This window comes from Phoenix dactylifera, chromosome 7, assembly GCF_051530095.1.
Source record: "Phoenix dactylifera cultivar Ajwa chromosome 7, Ajwa_hap1_PhDact_Kaust_v1.1, whole genome shotgun sequence".
In the NCBI taxonomy this organism is placed as follows: domain Eukaryota; kingdom Viridiplantae; phylum Streptophyta; class Magnoliopsida; order Arecales; family Arecaceae; genus Phoenix; species Phoenix dactylifera.
In genome coordinates, this window is record NC_143196.1 from 31210484 (window position 1) to 31236069 (window position 25586).

Genomic DNA, 25586 nt, shown 5'->3' on the forward strand with positions numbered 1-25586 from the left:
TTGAAATGGAATGAAAGATTCAAAGAAAAAAAAACTTTTAACCAAAAAAAAATTATAAATTTCGCCTATAATTGAAATGTGGAAATATGATAATATTTTTCTTTCTTTTCTCGTTAGAATCATTAAAGATAAATGTAAAAAAAAAAGAGAAATGAAAAAAAAAAATACTGTTGGTTGATGAACCTTTGATTGCATCCCTGCCACTTGGAGAACCAATCGTCTGCTTTTTGCTTGGCTAAAATTTTTAGAGTAACTCGACGTAGAAGTTTTTTATGTTCATGAAAAAGAGAGAGAGAGAGAGAATTTACATAAGAAAAAAACAAGAGTAGAGTTTTTTTTTATTGAATCGTAATTCGTCTCGATAGCTTTGTGAAGATGCTCAGAGCTCTGACAAATGGTGCACTGCACACCCAACCATCTGAGACCAATTAATGGCGAGGTATTTAACATCGTTCGAGCATGGGCCATCCTAGGTTAATAGCCTGCTAACCAATGCAGAAAGCCAGAAACCAGACCATAAAGCCTCTTCACTGGTCTCCACGTGAAGGTCTCAGCAGCATTAAAAGAGAAATAGCAAGAAATCAGAACACCTAGGTGGCTTTACCTAGTTAATTCATCATTTAACCATTTTTTTTTTTAAAGCTTCCTGTTTGTTTATTCATAGTTTTATTTGGTTAAATGTTTTTGAAATAATGAATGTGATGAGAGCAAGGACAAATGTTAGAATTCAATCTTCAAAAAAAAAAAAGAAGGCTATACTTGATCCAATCAAAATCATGTGTTTGGCCTCAAAATCTTAAGCCACTCCTCATATAGATCAAGCTCAAACTCTGCTTCAATTAGATTAAAAATGTTGAAGTTTATATCAAATACACGATAACCTAAGAAATTCACTAATTGAAAACAGAAAGCATAAGCAAATAATTTTTTTTTTCAAAGGGAAAAATATTGATAAATAGCTGAAAACATAATGCTGCGATAAGTTCTTATCAGTGATATTCATGTCATTATGTTTGCATCCTCACTTTTTTTTTTCTTCGCATTTCCAAACATACTTTAACTGGTGAATCAAAAAAAATATTTGATCTCTTCATAAATACTTTGCTGCTTCTCTCGTGTTCTTCCAGCTGATCCTCTATCTTTTGTACTTTTTTTTCCCCCAGATCAGAAAGAAGTCCAACTTATATTGAGAAGAAGTACCAAAACTTAAAGAAATGAAAAGCTGATACTCGATATGGCGGACAGTCGGTGCTCACGTCTGTATTTCCTTGGCTCCATATCTTGTAGGACCGCAACAAAGTTAGGTTAATTTCTTCTTCCACAGTACAAGAAAATAATGCTAGTATAACTTCCCTTGACCAAATGTCCCGTAGGACTGCAGCAGAAATCTTTGAACCATGCACGTATCCCAGTCCTTGTTAACTCAACTATAACCAATTTTGGAGTTACGTATGGTAGTGGGTTGTGTGATGCAACATCTCCATTAAAGGAGGTTGATAGACCTCAATTCCTCAAAGCCAATCTTCTCCTGCTGAAACAAGCAATCTATTTGCTTGGTTCCTCCATCTATTATAGCAAGGCATTCAGAAATGATCACTCATTGGACTGAAATCCCCATTCTTCTTAGGTATTAGACACAAGGTAGGCAAAATTGAACGTGGAGTTTTTCAAAGTGCCCTTTGCATGCTGAAGTGCTCAAATGGAAGACGATCGAAGGAAAATGATTCAACCAAGAAGATGAGAAGAGATTCCTTAAGTAATAGGGCAAGCAAGAAGAGATGGACTCTTGTGAATGAATAGAATTTAATGTCATCATGATGAAGCGTCGCAATGTGATTCCTTCTCTTAATTTCCTGCACATGCTGCTTTATGCAAGAATGCCGTATTCTTGCCTCACTCTTGTAACCATCTCAATCTTGGTTCTCCAAAATCTAAAAACTACAATAAAAAAATGAACTTGAAAACGGATGGAGTTGAAAGGGAGGGTTTCGATTATAACAGCAAGAAGATAAGAGGGAACAGACTACGAAATGAAAACAAGAATAAGAGAGAAAGATTGCAACAAAAATAATTTTTGATGGTTAATTGCTTGTGGTATTTTTTATTATATGTTATTAATTATTTTCTGCATTGTAGTATAAATGCCACTATTTTTCAATAAATATTTTTTTAACTGATGGTACTTAATTGCAAACGCAGCTATAAATTTATATTCTTCGATATATAATTTAAAGTGCTGGAAATTAGAACTGCTATATGGTATTTAACTGATACGCCAGTAAATAATATTATATTTTGTGGGATTTTGGAAGATTATCATGAAACCTTAAATTGTTAGCATTACTATATATAGGTCACTGGTTCGATCGAGCTTATATTAAAATATTAAAAAAATTATTTAAGATAAAATATAATATAAGAATATTAATATGTTTTGCATAAAAAATCATCATTGCCTTTTATTAAAACATAAATAAAATAATCATGAATTAACTATTCTTAAAAAGTTTGTAAAAGAATTATATATGAATATAGTGACATACAAAAATTATTTGTAAAATATTTTTAACAATAAAACTTTGAAGATATCATGAAAATGAAATAAAGTAAGACCATTTTTTTAATTTTTATGAAAATAAAAAGAATTTTTAAAATATAATTATTAAAATATAAAATATTAAAATCTACACTAAATAATTATTTAATGATGTAAAATATATTAATAAATTAAACAAACTATTTTTGTATAATAATAATATAAGTTGTACCTTGGTGGTTAAGAGTTAACTATTCTAATGAGGGATCACCGATTCGAACCCTTCCTTGGTTTGAATTCTAGATTATAAGGCCACTTATAGTGGCATTAAAAAATAACGTTAATAACTATTTGGCCTTTTTGCTATGGTGCTCATATAACCTTTTTAAAACTAATTATCCTATTAACCTACCATTTGTATGGAACAATTGTATTCCTAAATGGTGTTAGGTTATTATATCATGTAAACTATGATTATTACAATTCATTCAATGCCTTAGTTCTTTAAAATGAAATTATGCAAGCCTTGATATTTGTTGTACTTGTTTAAAAGTCATGAAGTGTTCAATAGATTTACATAACTATTTTCATTTTATTCAAAAAATAAAATGATTAGATGACATTATATAAAAAATGTTTTTTATTTTTAAAATAAAATTAACCGGATAACTTAATAGAAAAAACTATTGTAGCTACAGACCGCCGCAAGAGCTTTTTTTTCTCTTAATTTTATTTTAACTAGGATTATTGAAACTTTTTTATTTTGTTTGAAGTACTATTATCACCTCTATCAACCCAGTTCTTTTCAATTCAAAGTATCACCCATGTCTATCTAATCTTTAGTTTGGAAACTTTGTAACCAAACTCTTCTATATGATTTTTGGTGTTTATGGTACTGGATAAATAGATAGCCAATTAAGATGTTAGAAATATCACTTGGATAGTCTAAATCTCTAAATATAATTGATAAGGAAAAGGATATTGACCATTATCCTAGCCTCCTTAGTTCCACAGATCCTCTCCCTTTCCTGAAGTACACCATTCATAATCACTCTTTAATAAATAATATAAAAAATAAAGATATTAAAACAAACAAAAAGTATCTAAAAATTATTATAAATAATTAGATTATTAAAAATATAACCATCCATCAAATAATTCCACTACTAAGATTATGTTTTTAAAAATTCTTTTAGTATTTTTTAAGGCCCTGATTTCTTTTGTTCTTTTCCCCCCTTCTCGGCCTCTCCTTATTTTGTTTCCAGAAACTATTATCACCTCTCTCTCGCGCTTGGCCGTTGGCAATGGCTCTCGCCCCTCGCCACCTCCCCTCCGATTTGCGAAAGCTCGCGCCTTTTCCTCTGAGATCCATGCCACCTCTCATTCCCTTCCTCCCCTCTTCTCCCCTCCCATAACCCTTCACCTCCCTCCCTTCTCCTCCTCTCCTCCCTTCCAAAATCGCATCTTTTCTCGTTAAAAGTCGCTCCTTTTTGGCTTCCCTGTTTCTTGTTCTTCTTTCCTCCTGTATCCGAGGTCTTGGAATCCCTTGCTGGTCTCTTCTCCTCTTTCGAATTTGATCGAAACCTTCTCTACTTCTAGCTTCTTGCCGCTCGTCTTTTGGCTTCTTCTTGGAGCTCTTCTCACCTCCCCTGTTTCGGCCCTGCTCTGTTCTCCTCCAATGGCGGGCGCCGCCGTGGCCTCGCCTCTCTGCACGTGGCTGGTGACAGCCTGCATGTCTGTGGCGTGCAACGAGGAGCGGTCGCTGGGGCGCCGGAGCGCGTTCCCGGGGCGGCGGCGGGCGCTGCTTTCCGGCGGCGAGGTCCAGGGCTCGCCCAGGCGGCTGATCTCGGCCTTCCGTGGATTGGGGATCCGGGGGCTGATGAGCTCGTTCTTGGCCTTGGAGCCCTGCGCCGAGTTCCACAGTTCGAGAAATGGGTCGGCGTTCTTTGGGGAGAATGGCTTCTTTCTGTTCGGGCCGTGGAACGCCGAGAGTAATCGAAGGCAGCGAAGGGCTGCCCGTTCTTCTACCTCCTCCGGTAATCAATAAATTCTTTAGTTCTTCATATGTTTTTGAGAACTAAAATTAGTCCGTCTTTCTTAAAAATTGTGAAATGTGATTCTCGCTAATTTCTCCCTTCTCTTTGTCTGTCGTTTGAGGTCTTGATTTAGGAATTTATATTGAGGTTGCTTCTTTTTACGTTTTTTAATAATTAAAGATAAAGAGTTTGGTGGTTCGGATTGTATCGCATTGTTCGCATGTATATGCAAAGATTCACCATTGACGAAGGAATTTTTCATCAAACAATGACCTTTTGAATTCTAGCTGTTTTAAGTTGTTGGTATGGTAATCAGTGTAAGTGCAAGGAACCTTGATGCTTCTTGGCTTGGTTTCTCGTTTTTGTTAGTGGTAGAAGAGCTTATGATGAAATTTTCAGCCTTTCAAGATTCCTCTGGTTGGCTCAGCAGACTTTGCTTCTTTGTACTTCGATCTTGATAAACCAAACACTAGCATTTTTGAGTTCCGTACGGTTTGGAATCCAATGGACTTCAAAAACCCCCTTCAGTTGGTTTCAAGAAAGGAGAATGGTCTAGGGTTTTGATTTGGTTGCCGGTGCAAGAACTTTAACCTTGGTTCTGCTAGATTAGATCTCTTATTTTTGTTAGTGATAGAAGAATTTATAAAGAAAATCCAGTCTTGAAGATGATGAATTTCCCATTTGTTGGTTTCCTGACATTTTTTGTATCTTGATCCTGATAAACCAAATATCAGGGTTGAGGTGTTTCTCTCCATCCTATAGCATGTTCCACATTTTATGGACTCTAGTTTCTACTTAATGCTAAGTCTACATGTAAACCCCTCGAGGTGGTTCCAAGAAGTTATTGTCATCATGTGAGGTTGTTGATTTCATGATTCCAGTAATTGTAACCCTCTAACAGTAACAAGGCACAGGAAGATCTGCAAACTCATGAATTAAGTGACATAATTTCTGCTGATAATGCTATATAAAACCTGTGGGTGTTGGTCTAATGTGGCTTATAGTTGCAGGAAAAGTCATGTCCATTGCCGTGCAGCCTGAAAAGGAAGTTGCAGAGAAGAAGAGAATGCCAACTAAACAGCGGCGGGTTGTTGTGACAGGGATGGGTGTGGTGACTCCACTAGGCCATGATCCAGATATTTTCTATGAAAAACTCCTTGAGGGCATCAGCGGCATAAGCAAAATAGAAACATTTGACTGTTCGAGTTATCCAACAGTAGGCTTTCTTCAGAGCATCTTGCTGCCTTCCATGTTTTGACCAAATTTTTGATTAAGCTTAATTTAATCATTTAGTGGAGCACTAGCAAGCAGTATCAGTTGAACTGATCATGCATGCAAATATTTACACCAGTCTTGATATCAGACTCTTTTGTAGAGGATTGCAGGGGAAATTAAATCTTTTTCCTCAGATGGATGGGTGGCACCAAAACTATCCAAAAGAATGGACAAGTTTATGCTTTACTTGCTTACTGCTGGCAAGAAAGCACTCGAAAATGGTGGAGTTACAGATGATGTCATGAGTCAGTTGGACAAGACAAGATGTGGAGTTCTCATTGGGTCTGCAATGGGTGGAATGAAGGTAGGTCTTATGTGCTTGATCATAAATCTGGATTGGATATCAATGCCTGAAGTGAGTAATTGCTGGAAATATTTAATAAGTTTCATTTTAATTGTGGTGCTATGCCTAACAGGTCTTTAATGATGCAATTGAGGCTTTAAGGATCTCATACAAGAAGATGAACCCCTTTTGTGTACCCTTTGCAACTACAAATATGGGTTCTGCAATGCTTGCAATTGATCTGGTGGGACAAAACAATGCACGATTTTACTTTTTTGTACAGCTTGTTGCTTCAATTATTTTGGATTACCTTTTGTAGAGCCCTTAACCATGTATAAATCTTTTCCGTGGACTGTAGGGTTGGATGGGTCCAAATTATTCGATTTCTACTGCTTGTGCAACTAGCAACTTCTGTATTCTGAATGCAGCAAATCATATTTTAAGAGGTGAAAGTGTAAGTCACTCACTTTAACCCCTTGTTGATTTACTTGTAACAATTTAAAGTTTTAAACAGATATATTTTGCTTATTGCTTCAATCATGCAGGATGTGATGCTTTGTGGTGGCTCTGATGCAGCAATTATACCAATTGGTAGTTCTGTTGTTCTTGATTATCTGAAGGAATCAATCTTTCATTATCACCATTATTGTTTTTTATATGAATTGTATCTGAAGCATGCATTTTCTGAGTATTGGACTTGCGTATTGAAGGATTGGGAGGTTTTGTGGCATGCAGAGCACTTTCACAGAGGAATGGTGATCCAACTAAAGCTTCTCGCCCCTGGGATGTTGTATGTATCAGTCATGTTCCCTCTTGACTCTATCTTTAAATTCTTCCTAAAAGATTCAGTAGCTTGGTTCTGGATAGGACTGTGCTTGGCCTATGTTCTGATGCTGACTGGGGTTAAGATAGGTCAGGCGATGATGATTGTGTTGGAAATTTCTACTAATATTTATTGTTAAAACTAAAATATTAGATCTGTAAGATAAAAATCAAGTTTTGATAGTATGTAATGCATAAGCGGAAAAAAGTAGTGCAAATGTGCCTCAAGTCATGTTGGCATTTTTCAAAAGTTGGATTTTCTTGTAGCAGATTGTGCAGATATTAACATTGCTGCAGTATTAAATGGTCATATCTAAGTTTATTGTCCACAACCATATGCCAGGATCGCGATGGATTTGTTATGGGGGAAGGGGCCGGTGTGCTTTTGTTAGAAGAACTGGAGCATGCTAAGGTCCATATAGATGATGGAATTAGTTGATTGGTTCTTGTTTTTGTTAGTTCGCGGTTTATCTTTTTCTGATTTTTTTTTTTTTCATTTTACAGCAAAGAGGAGCAGAAATCTATGCTGAGTTTCTAGGAGGAAGTTTCACATGTGATGCTTACCACATGACAGAGCCACATCCTGGAGGTAAGGAATTATGATGGAAATTAATGACTTACAAAATTTGTGCTTCCTTTTTTCAAAGTATTTTGTTGATGTTCTCGGTCATGCTGGTATTTTCATTTTGATGATATGGGAATCAGGAACAGGCATCATTCTTTGCATTGAGAAGGCGCTAGCAGAATCAGGAGTAGCCAGAGAGGATGTCAATTATGTAAATGCTCATGCAACTTCGACACCCTCTGGTGATTTAAAAGAATATCAAGCTCTAATCCATTGTTTTGGCCAGAATCCAGAGGTATGTGAGTAACTTTAGGAATGTTGCATTTCTTTCATCTAGCAGGCTCACAAATAAAGTTCTGCAGCTGAAAGTGAACTCAACAAAATCTATGACTGGTCACCTATTAGGAGCTGCTGGTGCTGTGGAAGCCATTGCTGCAGTACAGGTATGCTCTTGATGTCTCAAATCATGAATTCTCTTAATTGCTTTAATACCTATGGACTTCTCAGCATGCCTCCTCTTTATCAAGGTTCTGTTGTTATGGTTCCCTTTAGATTTTTTTTTTTGGGGTTCTAAATCTTTAGAGCCAATTTTCCAATTGACTTATGTATCTGCCGTTTCAGCAATCAATATATATTATCATTCAGAAGGTTTTAAGTTTTCTTGTATATGTGCAGTTGGCTTTGTGATTCCCTTGTTTTTGTTGCTATCAAGGGTGCAGTTTCTTCTCTATAGTTTCTCACTGATAACATATTGTAAAAACTTCTCCTTAGTTTTAAGAGCATTATTTTTCTCATAGAATGAAATGAAAGCTTGCTATGAGTAATTGAAAAGAAGACATTGGAGAATCTGGCTGCAGCCAAGTGAGAACAAGTTGATCTCATATACATGAAAGTGTATAACAAAATTCCAGGTTTACTTACTATGTCAGTGGAACGGAGCTTGACTTTTTGAGCCATCTAAGCGTCTTGAAGTTTTTTATCCATTGTAGTAACTGTCTTGAGAAAACTTGTTGGAGATAGGGGAAGAACAATGGAATAAGAAGATTGAAAAAATCATATGCACGAGGAAGTTTTTTCTGTATAAATTTTTCAAAGAATGTAGGAAAACTTCATATAATAAGTATCTGAAACCTATCAAAACTTAACAAATGGGGTCTGTATAAAGCTACTTGCTTGTGGAAATAGATATAGAACAGAGTGTTGGAATAAAACTGGGAAGAGACCACCTTACTTGATCACTTTCGCAAGCTTCTATCCATTATCTCGAGTATAGAAATATGGTGGACGAAATCGAGCAGTGCCTTCAATGTGTTGTTTGACTCTGACATGCTCTTGATTCTTCAGTCAAGCAACCCCATAAGAAAATGATTGAGACTGGAGACAGTTTGGTCGATACAGGGGGCACATGAGATGTTGGTGTTACCTGTGGTAGAACTAAGAAAGGTAAGGCGAGAAGTGTAGAAGTTGCACCTGTGAAGGATAAAGTGGTGGGTAGCTAATCATATTAGTCTGACTATCTAAATTACCTTGTTGTCTGGAAAGTAGGGCTAATAGTTGTCTTGAAGGGTCAAATTGAAAGATGGAAAAAGCTAAGTTGATGGGAGCTTTTGGTCTGGAAACAGCTAGTGGCCTTTAATGAAGGTATAGAGAAGAAGGATTTATAAAGGCAAATGCAAGCATTTTGGTTAGGCTGCTTAGTTATGGTGGCTATGGATGGAAAGAGAGAGAAAAAAAAAAAGAGAAAAAGGTGGTTATGGTCTTCGTTTGTTGGTTCAGCTGTGGAGGCATCCTTTACAGTTGAGAAGGTTGGGCATGCATGTATACTTGTTCATTGAAGCATACTAACATGAAAATATGGAGAAAGTTCATTGATGGTGTTAGAGAACATTTGCTTTTGGGAAAGCAGTTCCCGATACTGGGTGTGATTACATTGACTTTTCATAAGAAGTGTCAGAAATTTTAGTAGTTATGAAGAATTTTGGTTGGTTGGTCTCGGAATTTGGAAGAGCTGAATTATCATTCCTTAAGTAAAGATTAAATATCAATCTTCAATTTTTCCATGTTTCTTTTTTGCATCAAAGCAAATTACTGTATGTTTTTACCAAGGATTAAAACTAACAACTGATGATTATATCTTGAGAATCTTTCTCTGTATTCTAAACTTAGCTTGAGATATTGTGGATTTTTATGTCATATACTTGTGTGAGTAAGGTAACAAATAGTCATTTATATTATTGTAAAAAGCTCTATGCACATAGTTTGTGCAAAACCTAGAGGACTGGCTACAGTTGCTATGTTGTGGTGTTAGGTCCGTAAAGGGAACTGGTATATGTGGTTGGAAAAGATGTAAATATGTTTCAGTTGCTAAGGTATTGGTACATGATGAAAAGAACTCGTGTTTATTGTTGTTGGTGTCGCCTGTTTTCTCAAGCTCAATTTGTTCTCAAAAAGTCTTCCGGGGTCTGGCCCAGGTTCCTTCGAGTAGTTGTCTAACCTGGGCTATTTTTAGTATGGACATATTTAGTTTTCTCTATCCAGGTTGTCGTCTGTTGGCCTATGTGAATAAAATCTTGTTGAATTTGATACTAAGTTTTAAAATTGAAAGCTTCACTTCTTTTGGAGTAATTTAATAAAAATTTTGAACTCCAAAAAATAGTAGCACCAGTCATGATTCCTCTTCATGAATCTATGCCTGTTTGGTTCGATCGAACATGGTAATATAAGTTCCATCTTCCCTGAAGCTAGCAGCACCAACTATGGTAATTTGAATTTCAGTTCCTCAGTTGTGGGTTTGATTAACCTAGGTTGTATTTACACCAGTTTGGTTCGCATACCAGATTGTCAAGTTGATGCACATATCAAGTGTGATGTATGAAGATCCACTTGATATGCTAAGTTATTCCATCTAGGTTATTAAACATTGAAGTAGACTGCAAGAAAATAAACAGAAAGCATCCATGTATATGTTTGGTTTTAGCTTTTGTACTTTTCATGCTTGTGGACGATATATAGTTATACTGTAACACTATTATATAAGGATGGATGCATGCATGTTTGCTTGCTTTAGCAAAAAATGCATTGACCAGATTTTGTGATGAAACATTTAGGTGATATTCATAGACATGTCTGGTCTAGTTCACAAAGTTAAACAAGTAAAAGGATACTTCTATTAATAGTTTATAGCTCTGATTCATCAGATCATTAGATCACATCGTGTGAATAACTAGATATCATTAACCAGTAAGTTTGTGAAAATTTATTGAAGTGATCACTGATAGGTGGTCATTTATGCTGCTTTTGATGGTTTTTAATTTCAGTCATTATTCTATTGGTGCTGAAAATAACTATTTGACAATTCAAAAGAAGGTTCTAGCACCCTTGAAGTCCTAAAAGATGGCCTTGACCCTACATATATAGGCTGTAATTATGTAAACTATAATATAAACTTGGTCTATCAGAAATGAAAGAAAGGACACGTCCTGAATCCTATCGCCAAATTTTCAGCCGATGTAATTTCGTTAAAGTGATTCTGCGGGTGCACTTTAGACATGCTATAGATGCCTTCAACGAGTGTAATTATATAAGAATAGGAAGAAAATCAAAATTAACTTATAAATTGAAGACATATCCAATCAAATAATACTAGGCATTCCAAACTTTTCTGGATTCCTGATTTGGGCCACAGATTATGACCTTGGAAAATTATGGCTGTTATTATGCCTAAGTAGTGAGAAGTTTAAAATTAAATTAGAAACTGAAGGCATCTGATTCTAAACTGCTAACTAAACATAACTACATCAAATTTGGAAAACTAGTTTGAGCAAACCTGTAAAACAACTTGCACAAGCAGTATGTCCTAATCCTATATATAGTATCTGGGTAAGTCAACACTTCCAGAAGATTGTGTTGCCAAGGTTTCTGATAGTGTGAAAATGGATCTTGGAAGCTTATGTGCCTATCCTTCAGTGTTTATGTTGTGATTGAATAAAAATAGCTTTCATTTTCATGATGATGCTAAACATACTTCAGTATTTATTAGAACAAATTTTTCTAAGCGAGTCTTTACTGTTACCCTACATTAAGAGACTCTAAAGACAACCTAAGTTTACACAAAAAAAGGTCTGAAATAAGTGCAAAGTTCTTCTCTTGTGTCATTCACCTCCACTTCGAAGAAACTCTTTTTTAGTGCCACCATGATCAGCAAAGATCTGCTTGTGTCATTCACTTGTACTTCTAAGGTACTCTTTTTTTTTTTTTTTTAACGGCAGTATGATCAGCAGATACTGAATTTCTAAAACCAATCGCAATAGGTTCAAGTTGGGGAATATCCAAAACTTAGGCGCATTCATTTATCTCCCATAATGAGATAGCAGTCTGCTGGAGAAACAAATTGGTTGTAATAGCAGTCTGCTGGAGAAATAGCTTCCTTATAACTTTATAGGAATTTGTCCTACCAAAGAAAATTTTAGGAACTTGTCCTGTGTTGAAGGCTGACAAAGTGAATATTTTCCTGCTACCTATCCTTCTCAATAACTTGATGTATTTTCACCAGCAGATTCTCTTTTACTAACAATTTTATATCGAAACACAAACACTATCTTGCCAAAATGAACAAACCTTGCCTTTAAATTCCTTGTTTTATCATTGTGATCAATTTGTTTTGCAATTGGTCGATTATAGCTCATTAAACCATTCTTTGATAAATCTTTGTGCCGTTGCAAAGGATTTGGTTTTGATTATTAACCTTTTCTTCAATATTCAATTCCTCTATGTTATTTTTGTTGTCAGGATGAATCTTCCTTGTATGTAGAACTACCAAAATAATCTGATTAAAAGCAACTTAATGAAATGGTTGAGCAATCTTTAATAATAAAACTATCGAAGTTCCCATCAATAATTGTTATTGTAATCTAACTCCCCCTTGATTTTGTAATATCCAAATTCTACAAATTCTGAGAAAAGCTATCATCTTTGCTGCATCGACCGAAATCAGTGGTCTCCTGAAATCATGGTTTCATAGTTTTTCCTACTCCTTAAAGTTAGTGCAGCTAGTGCATTTACTGGTCTTGTGGGTGTTGCTTATGCTTTAATGAACAATTGCGTGAGACTAGGCTGGTGCTGGATAAGTTTTACCCTCTATTGTTGAAGCAGCTTATATAATTTCCTTGCAAATGCACAAGAGCAGGATGGTGGTTAATATATTGAAAATGTTCAGAACCAATTCTTTATATTATATTTGGTGACCAAAGTTTCTCCGAGTTATCTGCCTTTTCTTTTCTGCATTACTACTGGTATGGTGTTCACGCTTGTACTATGACTGCAGACATGGAACTTTAACATAAAATGTACAAGGTACCCCCTTTTTAGAGTTTGTTATCTTATATGTAGTGAGGATCTTTTCCGATTATTAACATTCTCAAACAACATGAGTACCATAACACATTGTAAATGCAATGTCACGATCAAGTTTTTTGACATTCTGTGCAAGAAATCCCTTCCTGCTATGCTTTGTTCTTCTGACTAATTTCTGGTTCGTGCCACTTGAATGTAGGCTATTCGAACAGGGTGGGTCCACCCAAACATTAATCTAGACAGCCCAGAGGAAAATGTGGTATGCTCTCTTTATCTTTGGATTCTTCAATCATCTAGTAGCATTTGCTAGCTGGTACTCGAAAGATAGTTTTGGATCTCAGTCACAAGCATCTGGAAAACAAACACTGCATTGCTTTTTAGACATCAATCCTCATATTATGTTGAGTTTGGCTATCGTTGGACAAATTCTGAGAAATACTTATCATGTCTAATTTTTCTAGGCCTAAAAGCCATTTGTCATTATTGGAATCTATTGGAAGTTGTCTGACTTTAAGATGTTGTTTCAGGATGTGAATAAGCTGGTGGGCTCAAACAAGGAAAGATTGGATGTGAAGGTGGCTCTATCAAGCTCCTTCGGCTTTGGTGGCCACAACTCTTCTATCCTGTTTGCACCTTACAAGTAATCACACATTGAAGTTTCTGAAGGCATCGCGCAGTGGCTGATCAGCTATGGATAGGCCTTGTACCCCTGGCTTTTTTATGTTGATTTGCTTGATTCTTCATAGGATCTTAGCCAGGGGATTTTTTTTGTCGGGATTTGAGCAGGGCCTACAAAAGCATGAAGCTCATCTTCATGCTTATTTGATAATTTGTATCTGAAATGACTACCTCCGGGTGCTTATGCTTTTCTTCAGCACCAGCATCTTGATTACATGGGATTGGTCTCAATCCTATATAAGCTCATAGAATGGTATATGTCTAAATATGATTCCATACCTGGGTGGGATGTGGATTCAAAGTTATAGAAAAATGATAAAACCTATTTGGTCTTCTGGTTGTTCTAGGTTTCTTTTGGATAGCAAACTATATATCTTGAATACTTAATCAAACTAAAAGCATTTATGCTTTGGATTTATCAATGAAAAACCAGTTACAATGATCCAAAACTCAATCATGACCAACAAATACTTGACAATTAACGTACAATAATGATTGACTAAAAGTTTGAAAAAAAAAAAAACAACTCTCAAGAGTTATTTGCAATATCCAGATATGTTCTAACATTATTATCTCTACACCATTAACTTATCGGACAAATTTCATATATCAATAGTTTAGAAATTGAATAATATATAAATAAAATTAATATTGTATACAAAATAATCTGGATTGTCGGGGTATAAAAGCCTTGAATCCAAATCAGAATTTTCAATGGGTCTAAATTTGGACCTATACCTAACCAATTCATGGACAAATTGGGGTCGGGTTCAGGTCGGGTCGGATACCGGGTTTGCGTGTTGGAGTGACGGGCAGTCCGACCGGTGATAAATATGTGGCTCTATTCAACGTCCCAGTCTCCCAGAGTCGCTAATGGTTATCGCAGGCAGGCATGCATCAGCATTCTCACTAGTTTTATTGATAGTCTTTCAGCACCGTTGCCGTTTTTATGTTCTTTTTTCCTAGTGAAATTCCAAGCAGAATGACATGGAAGATAGATTTCTCACCAAAGTTGCACTTTCCCTTGTCACTGGCTTGCGGAAGCAACAAATATTTGCTTCCAAGGGTGTGAAGATTTTCAAAAAATAATTTAAAGAACAGAAAGGTTTCATTGTACATGGGGGCAGTCTTTTTGGATTTATGGACACCAAAATAGAAAACAAAAGCCGGGCATCACCTATGCTCGGCAGATCTTGAGGTTGATAGTATTGCAGTTGAGGATGACTCGGCTACGGTGGTTGGTTGGATCCAGGGACAAACTGGGCGGCGAGTTCACACCCCTTCTTATATGACATTTGGAGGAGCTCAAGAGAGTGTGCTTCCTTCGTAGCTAGGCATATCTAGCGTGAGGCGAATGGAGTGACTGATTGGGTCGCCACCTATGTAACGCAGCACTTAGAGGAGTTTTTGTGGACAACTATATCAGCTGTCCCGATCACTCTTTGTGATTTTTTATTTTCTGATTTTTTTAGATATATTTGTACTAGAATCTGTTCGTTTTATCAAAAGGAAAAATATTTAAAGAAAAAGGAATTCATTCATTATTGTGATTCTCTTAATATGTTAATCTATTTGACTTTCAATGAGTGCTGAGTTATGCATTTTTGTTTGGTAGGAATAACAGATCACCCAACAGATGCCTTGCTTCAAAAAATTAACGCGTAAGCATCAAGCATTTGAAAAAGCCGTCCATTAGTTAATTAAGATATTTTAATCTAGACTACTTATCAAAGTAGTTTATACGGGCCATTTTCTCGCCAATCAAAGGAGTTTTGACGGCTATGACACCCAAATCATGTCACCATGTATTAAATAAGATTCTCATCTTCATCAAATGTTTAAAATATTGTTCTCTACGGTCCCTGATTGTGATGCAAAAATTCGTGCCACATCAGCTATTACATACTGATAACTGGCATTTGGTGGAGGGAATACAAAAAAACTATAGATTCTTATATGATTCAAGCATTACATACGTGATGTATTATTTGATTTGACTGCAAATACTAGAATTACATATAAGCACTTACGATTCTCTTCATTTCCAAGGTTTATTGTCTGAATGGACTGAAATTGGATAATCTTGCATGAGAGTTGTGAATGGTTAAAAATGATTTAGAAGATAAAAGACAAGCTTAGTTAAGTTAGTCTGGGTGGAGTTACAGTTGTTATTAAAAATAACTTGTGCAAATAACTACAAAGAATAGTGCTCAAGTGGATCATTTCAGATTATTTGGACATCAATATGGCTTTTGGAGCTGGAGCAGAGAGCGGTTCAACCTTTGAGGAGCTTATATGTTTATATTTTTGTAGGTGCTTCTACAAGAGTTTGTTTTAGATAATCTATCATTTCAAGTAGTATCACTATTTTTAATTTTATTTTTTCAAGAAAACTGATGTTCGAAGGACAGCTGAAGCTATGCACTATCTACTAGTCATCGAATGCTAAATGTCCACTAAATACTTATTTGGATGGTATCACTCTGTCATTTGAGCAAGAGTTGAAGGTTTGATTCCAAGTGGCATTCGCTCTCATTTCAAAATCATTAACAAAGCTTTGGTTTTGTAAGTTTCGACTCGCTGTACCTAAGAACCTGGACTTCACCCTAAGTAGAATGGGGTAGGAATGGATAAGGAATTAGAGATGAGCCCCACTTTATATCAACAGAAAATTGAATGCTAAAATGATCTCTAGACTCAGGATAATAACTAAAGCAACTCTCCACAAGGATCACCTGAAGTAATATCAAAGAGTTTATTATTGAAGTAACAATATCCAAAATGAAAATCCTAAGACAATGTAGCATGATCAGAATATAAGTTTTATCATCATAAAAGAACTTCAAAAACTAAATGTTTCTATAATCATTCATGATCTCCATTATAGGGTTCCAAAATTACCTGATTTGTTGTGGGCATTGTTATATTGTGCCCTCACAATTATTTTACTCTTAACGCATAGAGTTGGTTCATGAGTATCATATCTCTATAAAAATTATTCAATGATCTTTTAGCAAGGAAATGGGGTTCTTCTCTCCACCACGGAACATTCCCGGTTGAAATAAAGGGAAGGGCAAAATTGTCATTTCGAAATAACCAAAAAAATTCTGCAGAAGCAAATTTTCGGCACGCAGTCGCCGGCCAAACTAAACACAGTATATATACACCACAAAATATTTAATTTCTCACCTTATTCTCAAAAAAAAAAAATGATTTCTTTCCGCTAATTCCCATTCCACCCCTGCGGGCGCCGTCTCACCCTCCCCGCCGTCACCGTCAGCTCTACGTTGCCTTCCCACAGCCTGTCCACGCTTCCGTTAAACGCCGTCCGGTCCAGGTCAGGGAAGCAACCCAGATGTCCCCGCTTCCTGACTATCCTCCGCCCCCATCCCCACGTCGCCTCCTCCTCCTCCTCCTCCGTCGCCTCGCCGTCACCCCGCTCCTTCTCGTCACTGTCGTCATCGGCGTGGAAGTACTCTATGAACTGGGCCTTCGGCGTGGCGTTGCCGTCAGCTTGGCCGCTCGGTGACGGCTCGGCCGACGCCGGAGCCGAACCGGATTCGGCTATCGTGGGATCCAGAGGAGCTGGAGGCTTGAGAGGCGGAGGGACGGCGGATATGAATCCGACGGCTCGGATGCGCCAGATGCCAAGGGCGGCGGCAAGGACGACGAGCCACGCCCAGAGGGAGCCGGCGATGGCGGCGGTGTAGCGGAATATCAGAGCCTCCAGTGGCCCTCCGAGGAGGTCCATTTTACGACGAAGAAGGAGACCCACCCAACTTCTCGGAGCTCGAGGGGCATTTTGGGAGCCGGAAGAGAAGGGAACTGGGAATATATCTAGGGAGGTGAAGAGCAATCTGGGCCGTTGGATAGGACTGAAATCGGTGGGAAGTTGCCGGAGCTCAAGCGGCGGGCGACGGCTTTCGTTGCTTCCCACTGGCGGGTATCGCGACACGTGCAACGGCGTAACGGCATAACGCTCATATCTTTCGATATATCCTCGAGTTACAGTAACGGATCCCTTCCCCAAACCGCTGTTCACCGTTATTATGTTACATTTCTTATCCAATTCCGTGCTGTTTTAGTTTTTCTTTCATTACGCCCAGTCACTTACACATGAGCCCCATGCAAAAGGATTGCTTGTTATCAAAAGTGCACATATGCATATTGTTCTTTGCTGCAAGCTATCTAGGCTCTTGTTAAAGATTAATTGGAGGGTCTGTGCGAGGAAGAAAGACTTGCATAGTTTTCATCTGGATTGGTTGCTACTCTAACCCCTGTACTCTCTCCTACAATATATAGCTATTCCTTTCTCTTGCTTCTTTTTTCTTCTTCTTCTTCTTGTCGCATAGTTTTGATTTGGATTGGTTGCCTTAAGGTATGTATCAATGTTGTCAATGCCTCCTTTGATCCAAAATATCCCACGGCAGCGTTCAAGACCATGTTATGTAAATGGGGGTGGTAGGTCCAAATCTAGATTACTGATTGAGATTAATATACAGTGGTAATTACAACTGAACTTTGCTCTGGAAGATAGTTCCCAGTTTATGTAGACTTTTCGAACCTGTGAAGGCTGAAACTGTGACGACTTCCTATAGACAGTTCTTCAGCATTTGAAGTGCTAAGCTGGAAAAGGATCGAATTTGGGTTGGAGTAAGGCAGGACCAAGACCTGGTCTATCTGAGTAATAGATCATGATTTTATTTGCAGGCTCAATCTGACCTAGTCCAATCTTGAACAAATAAGATTGATCAGTGTATTAAAAAGTTGATGATGATCACTCTATGCTGATCCAAATATGTTTAGGATATTCTCCTCGTGGATATTTGGTATTGTTGGTGGTAAAATGGACCACCCCACAAATGCAATTATAGCACCCAAATCCGTCAGCAAGATCGAGCTCATCCAGGCCGAGCTTATGCAAGCTCATCTAAGTGCTCGGGCTCTTCCGCTCTCGAGCTAATTCAAGTGCTCGGGCTCTTCCGCTCTCGAGCTCACCAGAAGGCCGAGACCAGAGAGCCGAGCACAGCAGGACGAGCACAGAAGGCCGAGCACAGAAGGCTGAGACCAGAAGGCCGAGACCAGAGAGCCGAGCACAGCAGGTCGAGCACAGAAGGCCGAGCACAGAAGGCTGAGACCAGAAGGCCGAGACCAGAAGGCCGAGACCAGAAGGCCGAGCACAGCAGGCCGAGCACAGAAAGCTGAGCTGATCTCAGAAGGCCGACCTCGTCGTTTATATGCTGCGGCCATGCCCTGCAGCAGCCTCACCGCGCCATGCTTTACTTGCCGGCCACGCCATGACATATCAATCAAGGACCATACCCTGCTACGACTGTCAACGCCTCACCATTTCCAAGAATGTACTGCACTGCGCGCCACAAGCAAGCTCTGGCAACACGCCATCTTCTTCCATGATGGGAACGGGCCATCCACGGCAACTCATTACTTCACACGCCCACGTCCAATCGTGACGGTAACCCATTAATTCGCCCAGTCACATCACAGGTAACCCTGCCACTCTCCCTATAAAAGGGGAGCTTCTCCCTCTAAAAAGGGGGAAGGAGGCTTCTTCCTCCCAAGGGGATTTTTCGGACTTCACATATAGTCCCTCTCTCTTCTCCAAAATTAAGCCCCCCTCTGACTTAGGCATCGGAGGGCCGGCGCCGGAAAGCCCGGCCACCGGCTTCTTGCAGGTTCCCTCGGAAGGAGCCGCACGCCGACGATCCACCGCCCACCGTTCTCGCTCACAGGCCCCCCCCCGGAGGACACCGCCAGACGACGAACCGCCGTCCGCCGATTCTCCCACCGGAGCTCCTCCTCCTCGGTTCGCGGCCGCCCCCGGGTCCCCCGGAGGACGCCGCTCGTCGACGGGTCGCCGTCCGCCAGTGTTCGCCGGAGCTCCTCCTCCTCGGTTCGCGGCCGCCTCCGGGTCCAATTTCCAGCAATAGGTATATCAGATCAAATAACGTCATGACTTGATCACTCGAGCTCAACTCAAGGATGAGAAGGCTGTTGACACTCCCTTGGAGCTTAACGTAAAACTCCGTCCCACTGATGGCTCACCTAATAAATGGGCCATCCTGGTGGTTAATTTTTGTGTGTTTTAGATTTTTGAAGGACTCCAAACGTGACCCACTCCTAGGTACTTCAGTTTCCTTTTCATCAGCCTGAATGTGTTGGCTCAAAGTTTCCTTAGCTTAAGTCAAAGAATGTTATGTCTTTGAATCCTATCAAGTGAAAATTTCAAGATCTCCAGTATCCAATAAAATAAAATAAAATATAGAAATCAGTTTCAACATCATCCTAGAGTACTTATGGTAGTCTAGTTGTGTGTGTGTGTGTATATATATATACATAAATGAAAAGCTCTTGGCTAAATTTAACAACTATATGGGTGAAGACTGCACCTGTTTGATTTGTTGTAAGTGGGTTGAGTTGAACCTGCTGCTTTGCTGAAGTAATTTCGGCTCCTTACCAGTCGAAACCACTTTAGGCATTCTTGAATCAAATTTCCCTGGAAGTGAAAGTTCACTTCGATTACTTTGAACCATTTAGGAGCATACAAACATCAGAAGTGACTTCCCATCTACCTGAAATAACTTTAGGGGCCTATTTACATGCAGGCAACAAAACAAAGCCATACTTCTCTTACTTAATCACACAGATGTAGCAAATTAACAAAATATCAATCACTAATAATCTAGCTACTATTCATACTTGTGCAACAATACCACTGAACCTTGCTCATCTTCATATACCAAGGATGAAAATGGATAACAATTTCATTAAGCAGTTGAGATGGATAACAAGGATGCAGTTATGCACTTTCTCCTTACCCCATCTGTTTGGGAGATGTCATAGACTCAAATCTAGACATCCTTGTTGTCAGGACAAGGCATCCATTGAAGAAAGAAGTAAAACGGAAGCATGGCATGCATGCCCACTGTGGGCTTTTAGACTGACAGATTGTGTAGGTCTCAGTGAGCCTCAAGCTTTGCTTTCAATCCTTCGTCGGCTTGCTTCCCTGGCTACAACAGGGCATGGTCCCGCTGAAAGTTGGCAATGAAGCATGGATACGTGCATGCAGATCTCGAGCTGGGGGGCCGTTGATCATGGAGGGTCGCGAGCTCGCAATCGATGGCATGCAGTGGGCCCACGCAAGTGGCAGGAGTGGTCTCCACGCGCTCTCCCCCAGGGACAAGCCCAGAAACCATGGTGGTGCCTTGAATGCCCTCCTAAAATTCTGGTGGTGTTGAAAGTATCTTTACCAGAATGCCCCCCCGCACTGGTGGTCCAAAGTTTCCTGTCCTTTCCGGGAATACCTCCATGGGCTCTGGGGGGCATCATTGTGGCCCACACAGGATGGGCATTAGGCCGTCCAAAGGATGGGCTAGGGGAAGTGACTCCCGTGATCCAGTGTTCTGTAAGATCAGCAGACAGCGACGCCCATTGGATCCGGTATTCAAAACTTTTGTTTTTCTTTTTCTGTTTTGTTTGAAATTAATGGTGGTTTTCGATGGAAAAACTTGGTGCAAATTTTTCTATAAAAGGTTGTTATCTGAATATGGTCCCGACAATTTGAGGAGTAGGGATCGATCTATCGTGCGGGTATACATATCGAATATTTGAATTGTGACAAATGATATTAGAATGGATCTAGTTTATGACTCATATGAATTAGAAGACACTGCACGACCACAATAGTTTGGACTTATTAAGCAAATTCTCGTATGAGCATACTTAACTGCTGAGTTTTGATTAAATCTGATACCAAAGCATCAGTATTATGAGCTCGCCCTGCTGCAAATTATTTTCAGGCATATCAAAAATCTAGAATGCACTTAAATTTTGTAGAGGTTTCATGCAATTTGGCTTGATATTAGACAGAGTCCACGGAGAGATTAGGATGAGAGCCCACCGTCAAAACTAGGGTGAACGTGGCAGCTATAATTTCATGGATGGTCCTGAATCTGATCAGTCCTCCTGCTATAAAGCTCGGCTGAAATTTATCTGTCAAGCTTTATGGTGGCCCACCTAAAAAGTTCATAGGTTGATCTCAATTAGGCTACACATCAGCACCACAAAGGACCGATATCGATTTATATAGCAGTTCAACCAAAAAAAAAAGGAACGAATTTTATATTAGCATCTCGTGAAACCTATAAGGCAACATATATACTAGTCTGCAGCAAATCTACGAGCTATGTTAGCGTAGAGGTGCCATATGACTAACAATAACCCATTCAAATTGGCTAGAGTTATGGCTCTTAACTCCCTTAGGAAATCACATTTAAGAGCAGTAAAATATGAGAGAGTGAGAGTGTGAGAGAGAGAGAGAGAGAGAGAGAGAGAGAGAGAGAGAGGCTGTTCATATGCATCAGGTCTGCACGCTCCTGTTGGTACCACAGCATTTAATTTTTCTCTCTCTCTCATTTCAGACTTCGAAACACTTTTATACCAGTGAAAGAGATAAGGAGGGAGAGGAGGGGAAAAAGAGAGGGATCTCTCTTTAGGGGATTGGTGGGGGATTCCCATTTGTCTGCTGCTCCACTTCTTCACAGGACTGGTGATGAAGGGATTGGTGGGAACAGGTCTATCAGAAGGAAGGGCGCCTTCGGTTTGATGTTATCCTCTCACTTGTTTCTTTCTTCTTCTTTTTTTCATGAAGAGAACCAGTAGATATGATTGCTCTCTTTTTATCTTTATCTTATCCCATGAGATGATGTTATTTTATTTTATTTGATTGGTAAATGCATTCATAATTTAGGATAGTGTCGAGTTCATGAATAGTTTTTATTTCTTATCTAAATATTTGTAATAGAAAGAAAGAATAATAATAACTACCAATAGTTAGAACACCATCTTTCTTGAGAAAAAAATGAAGATAATGCCATTGTATGATCACTTCATACAAGTCAGGCACATCAATCCCCTTAGTATCAATCTTAAACTTGTTTTTCTTATTCCTTCTTGCTGTTGTGCCCAAGATTCATGGTGTAACATACATGCTTTATTGGTGGAGACAACATGCACACTGTATGTTTTCTGTTAATTTTCGTGCATACTTGGATGGATGTAGTTAGAAAGGATGTAGAGAGTAAGGCACATCACACGGCTGTTTACCTTTAATTTCTGCCTTTCTTGACCGTGAATTTTATATATTCTCCAATTCCACCCTCATGTGCTTTAAGTTTAGTAATAAGTTAATCATGAGAATGATGTCTCACTTCCTTGTGTTAAAAACGTCATTCTGTTATAATGCTGTATCAATGTTTAAGCATTTAAGTTTTGTAGTCTCCGAGTTTATGGTTGTATATGTTGTGCCCAGCTCTTTATCTAAGAGGTTTTCGTGTAGCTCCTATAGAGAAGTTATTTTGCTTTTCTGAGAAGGATACGAAATTAATAACATGATATTAAAATGCATATCATCACTAAGGTGCGTAATATCTTGATATTTGCATCTACTTTTATACTTCTGTACATACACTAGCTAGGTGGTATCCACCATTGTCCACTTTCATTAACGTGGCTGTTAAAAATTATTAATTGGGAATACCATCAGTTTTGAATGATGTATGCACATAATTATTCTCCTTTGGTTCAAAAAAAGGTACGATAACATTCACCAGGTCATATGATCATTAATGAAAATTAATAAAGAAACAATATCCAAATTGTAGTCATATAGACAAAATTTACAAATAATCCTTCTCTTTTTTTTTTTTGGTAGAAACCAAAATCCTCCTTTAATTATCCCCTTTAAATGGTGCAAGAAAATAATACTGTCTGGTGTCCGTGATAGATTATTGAGTCCTTATATTGTTTTTTCTTTTCACAGAACAGGTAGGAGGAGCCGTTTACTAAATGTTATTAGTCTCCCAACTCTATATCATTTTTTTTTTAAAAATCAAACATATAGGTCTGCATTTTCTCTGCAATTGTTGCCTCTAACCATACTGAATATTTGGCGCGCACACACACACACACACACACACACACACACACACACAGAGAGAGAGAGAGAGAGAGAGAGAGAGAGAGAGAGAGAGAGAGAGAGCATGTCTTTTGAACAGGAAGTATGACACCTTTCCCAAAGGTCCAAGTTTTCTTTATCTTAGAGGAGTATATGGAGAGGAAATGAGAGATTTTCTGTCAGTCTCATAGCCGCTGCTGTAGGTCTCAAGTAGTTTGGTCCCAGGATACAAAGCTTGCAGCTTCAGCAACGCTGTAAATTACCACAACACCCATACCCACTTCACAAGATCGCCAAAGCACCTTGTGATTATTTACCAAACTGTAAATAAGGCTTGATACAATGACGAGGGTAAGTTTTCACCTCTGTCTCCAGGGCCAAGATGCTGTGATGTGATGAAGGAGAATGATCCTTGAACCTTTTGTTCTATTCCTTGTAAATTGGGTTTTTTAACTGCAGAGCTGGCTGTGATGATGGGAGTTTCGCAACAGCAGTTTGAGGCGGCCTAGCTAAGACCAGGGACTGTATGCTCCCATATAGAATGATTGGAGATGGCTCCAAGACCTTGGTAAACTTAGCAAAGGTCTTGATGAAGTATGGCAAGAACAGTAGTTACCACTACCATAAATATTACTTCAGCCACCTAAGGAACAGGTAGAAGGACTTCACACTAGCAATTTTATCTAAAAAATTGCTAAATATAATAAAAGCTAGAAGAGATATTGTGACTGTACTCAAATTTTATAGGGTCATTGAAATAATAATAGTAACAATAACAATAAAATATGACTCTAGCATCAACTCCACGACTATCTTTATGATCTCTAGAGACACACTACGGGCTGATAGACTTGATAAGACTCTAGGTTATCCATCTCACGACATCTTTCTCCACAAGCCTTTTTCTCTCAACCCTCTCTCCTTCTTCAAGGTCTGTACATAAATTGCATTAAATCGAGAACCTCAAACTTTATTTTCCTAACCGATTTCTTTGCCTATCAACCTCCCTGACTTTAATGTCATTGGCACTTCTTTTACAAAAGGAATACCAAAACTTCACCAACTCGATCATCTATGACTATCTTTGTCTTCTTTAAGTTCTCTTCCTCTCACTATAATGGACCTCGAGTTAGCATAATTCTTCTACCATTCACCTTCAGTCAACTGGGAGTGAATTATAATTTTTTCCCAATGAAAAAAAAATACCTGATACTATTTTGGACCATATCTGAATTTCCTTTAACCTAAACTTGAGCTAATCTGCAGCCAAGTTCGCAATTTATAGTTCAAGCCTAATCCAAGTTAGGTATATATTAGCCAAAACTGGCTTGTTGGTGGCCTGCTCAAATTTCACTCTATCAAGTACCACCTAGATGATACCTAGGATCAGGATTCCTAAATGGACAAGTATACCAACCTCTTGGGTACAAGTGTACAACCTAGCTAGTTGGTGATATTTAGAAGTTTAAATTTACAGACTAAAAACTAATTATTCACAGTGGCTGGTATTGAACTATCCTATTATTGCTTGCATACTAACTAATCTAATGTCTAGTTTTGTCAATAAAAAAAAAACTCTCTGGCCGAGGGGTTTCCCATCTTTAACCCTAAGAGAGAGAGAGAGAGAGAGAGAGAGAGAGAGAGAGAGAGAGAGAGAGAGAGAGAGAGAGAGAGAGAGAGAGAGGGGGGGGGGGGGGGGGGGTAAATTCTCCAAGCAAAATAATATAAAATATTAAATATAACCATAAAATAGCAAAAGAAGGAAAGTTGATGTACATTCCAGAGGTTAGATATGCTTTTGTTTTTTTCACCATAATATCATCATAAATTAGTAGGTTATAAATATGATATGCTGGTTATTTAGCCATATATATCAGAAGTATAAGTTGAACAATTTTTTTCGGACTTTAATTTTTAATGTATTTTATGTTTGATAATGTCAAGAGATTGCTAAAAATTTCAATGTTCATTTCAAGAAATCTAGCTATAATTCATTTATATGTAACTTTTTCGTTACCAATGTGTAACAATTTCTATTAGAATTTAGGCGGTGTGAAGGGAATGAG

At 38.3% G+C, this 25586-nt stretch overlaps 1 protein-coding gene across 4 annotated transcripts; it reads left to right on the forward strand.

Annotated features, from left to right (window-relative positions):
* Positions 1-3788: 3788 nt before the first annotated feature.
* Positions 3789-13887, forward strand: LOC103702348 (3-oxoacyl-[acyl-carrier-protein] synthase II, chloroplastic-like). 4 transcript variants are annotated; one of them, XM_008784739.6, is made up of 13 exons: positions 3789-4572; positions 5577-5788; positions 5948-6151; positions 6264-6374; positions 6489-6584; positions 6676-6721; positions 6841-6920; positions 7296-7364; positions 7457-7541; positions 7658-7812; positions 7880-7960; positions 13069-13128; positions 13397-13887. In XM_008784739.6, exons 1-13 carry the CDS (start codon positions 4215-4217, stop codon positions 13511-13513), a joined length of 1674 nt encoding a protein of 557 aa, XP_008782961.4. In that variant the 5' UTR covers positions 3789-4214; the 3' UTR covers positions 13514-13887. The 4 variants fall into 4 exon arrangements, with proteins under 4 accessions (XP_008782961.4, XP_008782980.4, XP_008782971.4 ...); XM_008784758.6 differs by having other exon boundaries at positions 3794-4572; positions 7664-7812; XM_008784749.6 differs by having other exon boundaries at positions 3794-4572; positions 5583-5788.
* Positions 13888-25586: the final 11699 nt, after the last annotated feature.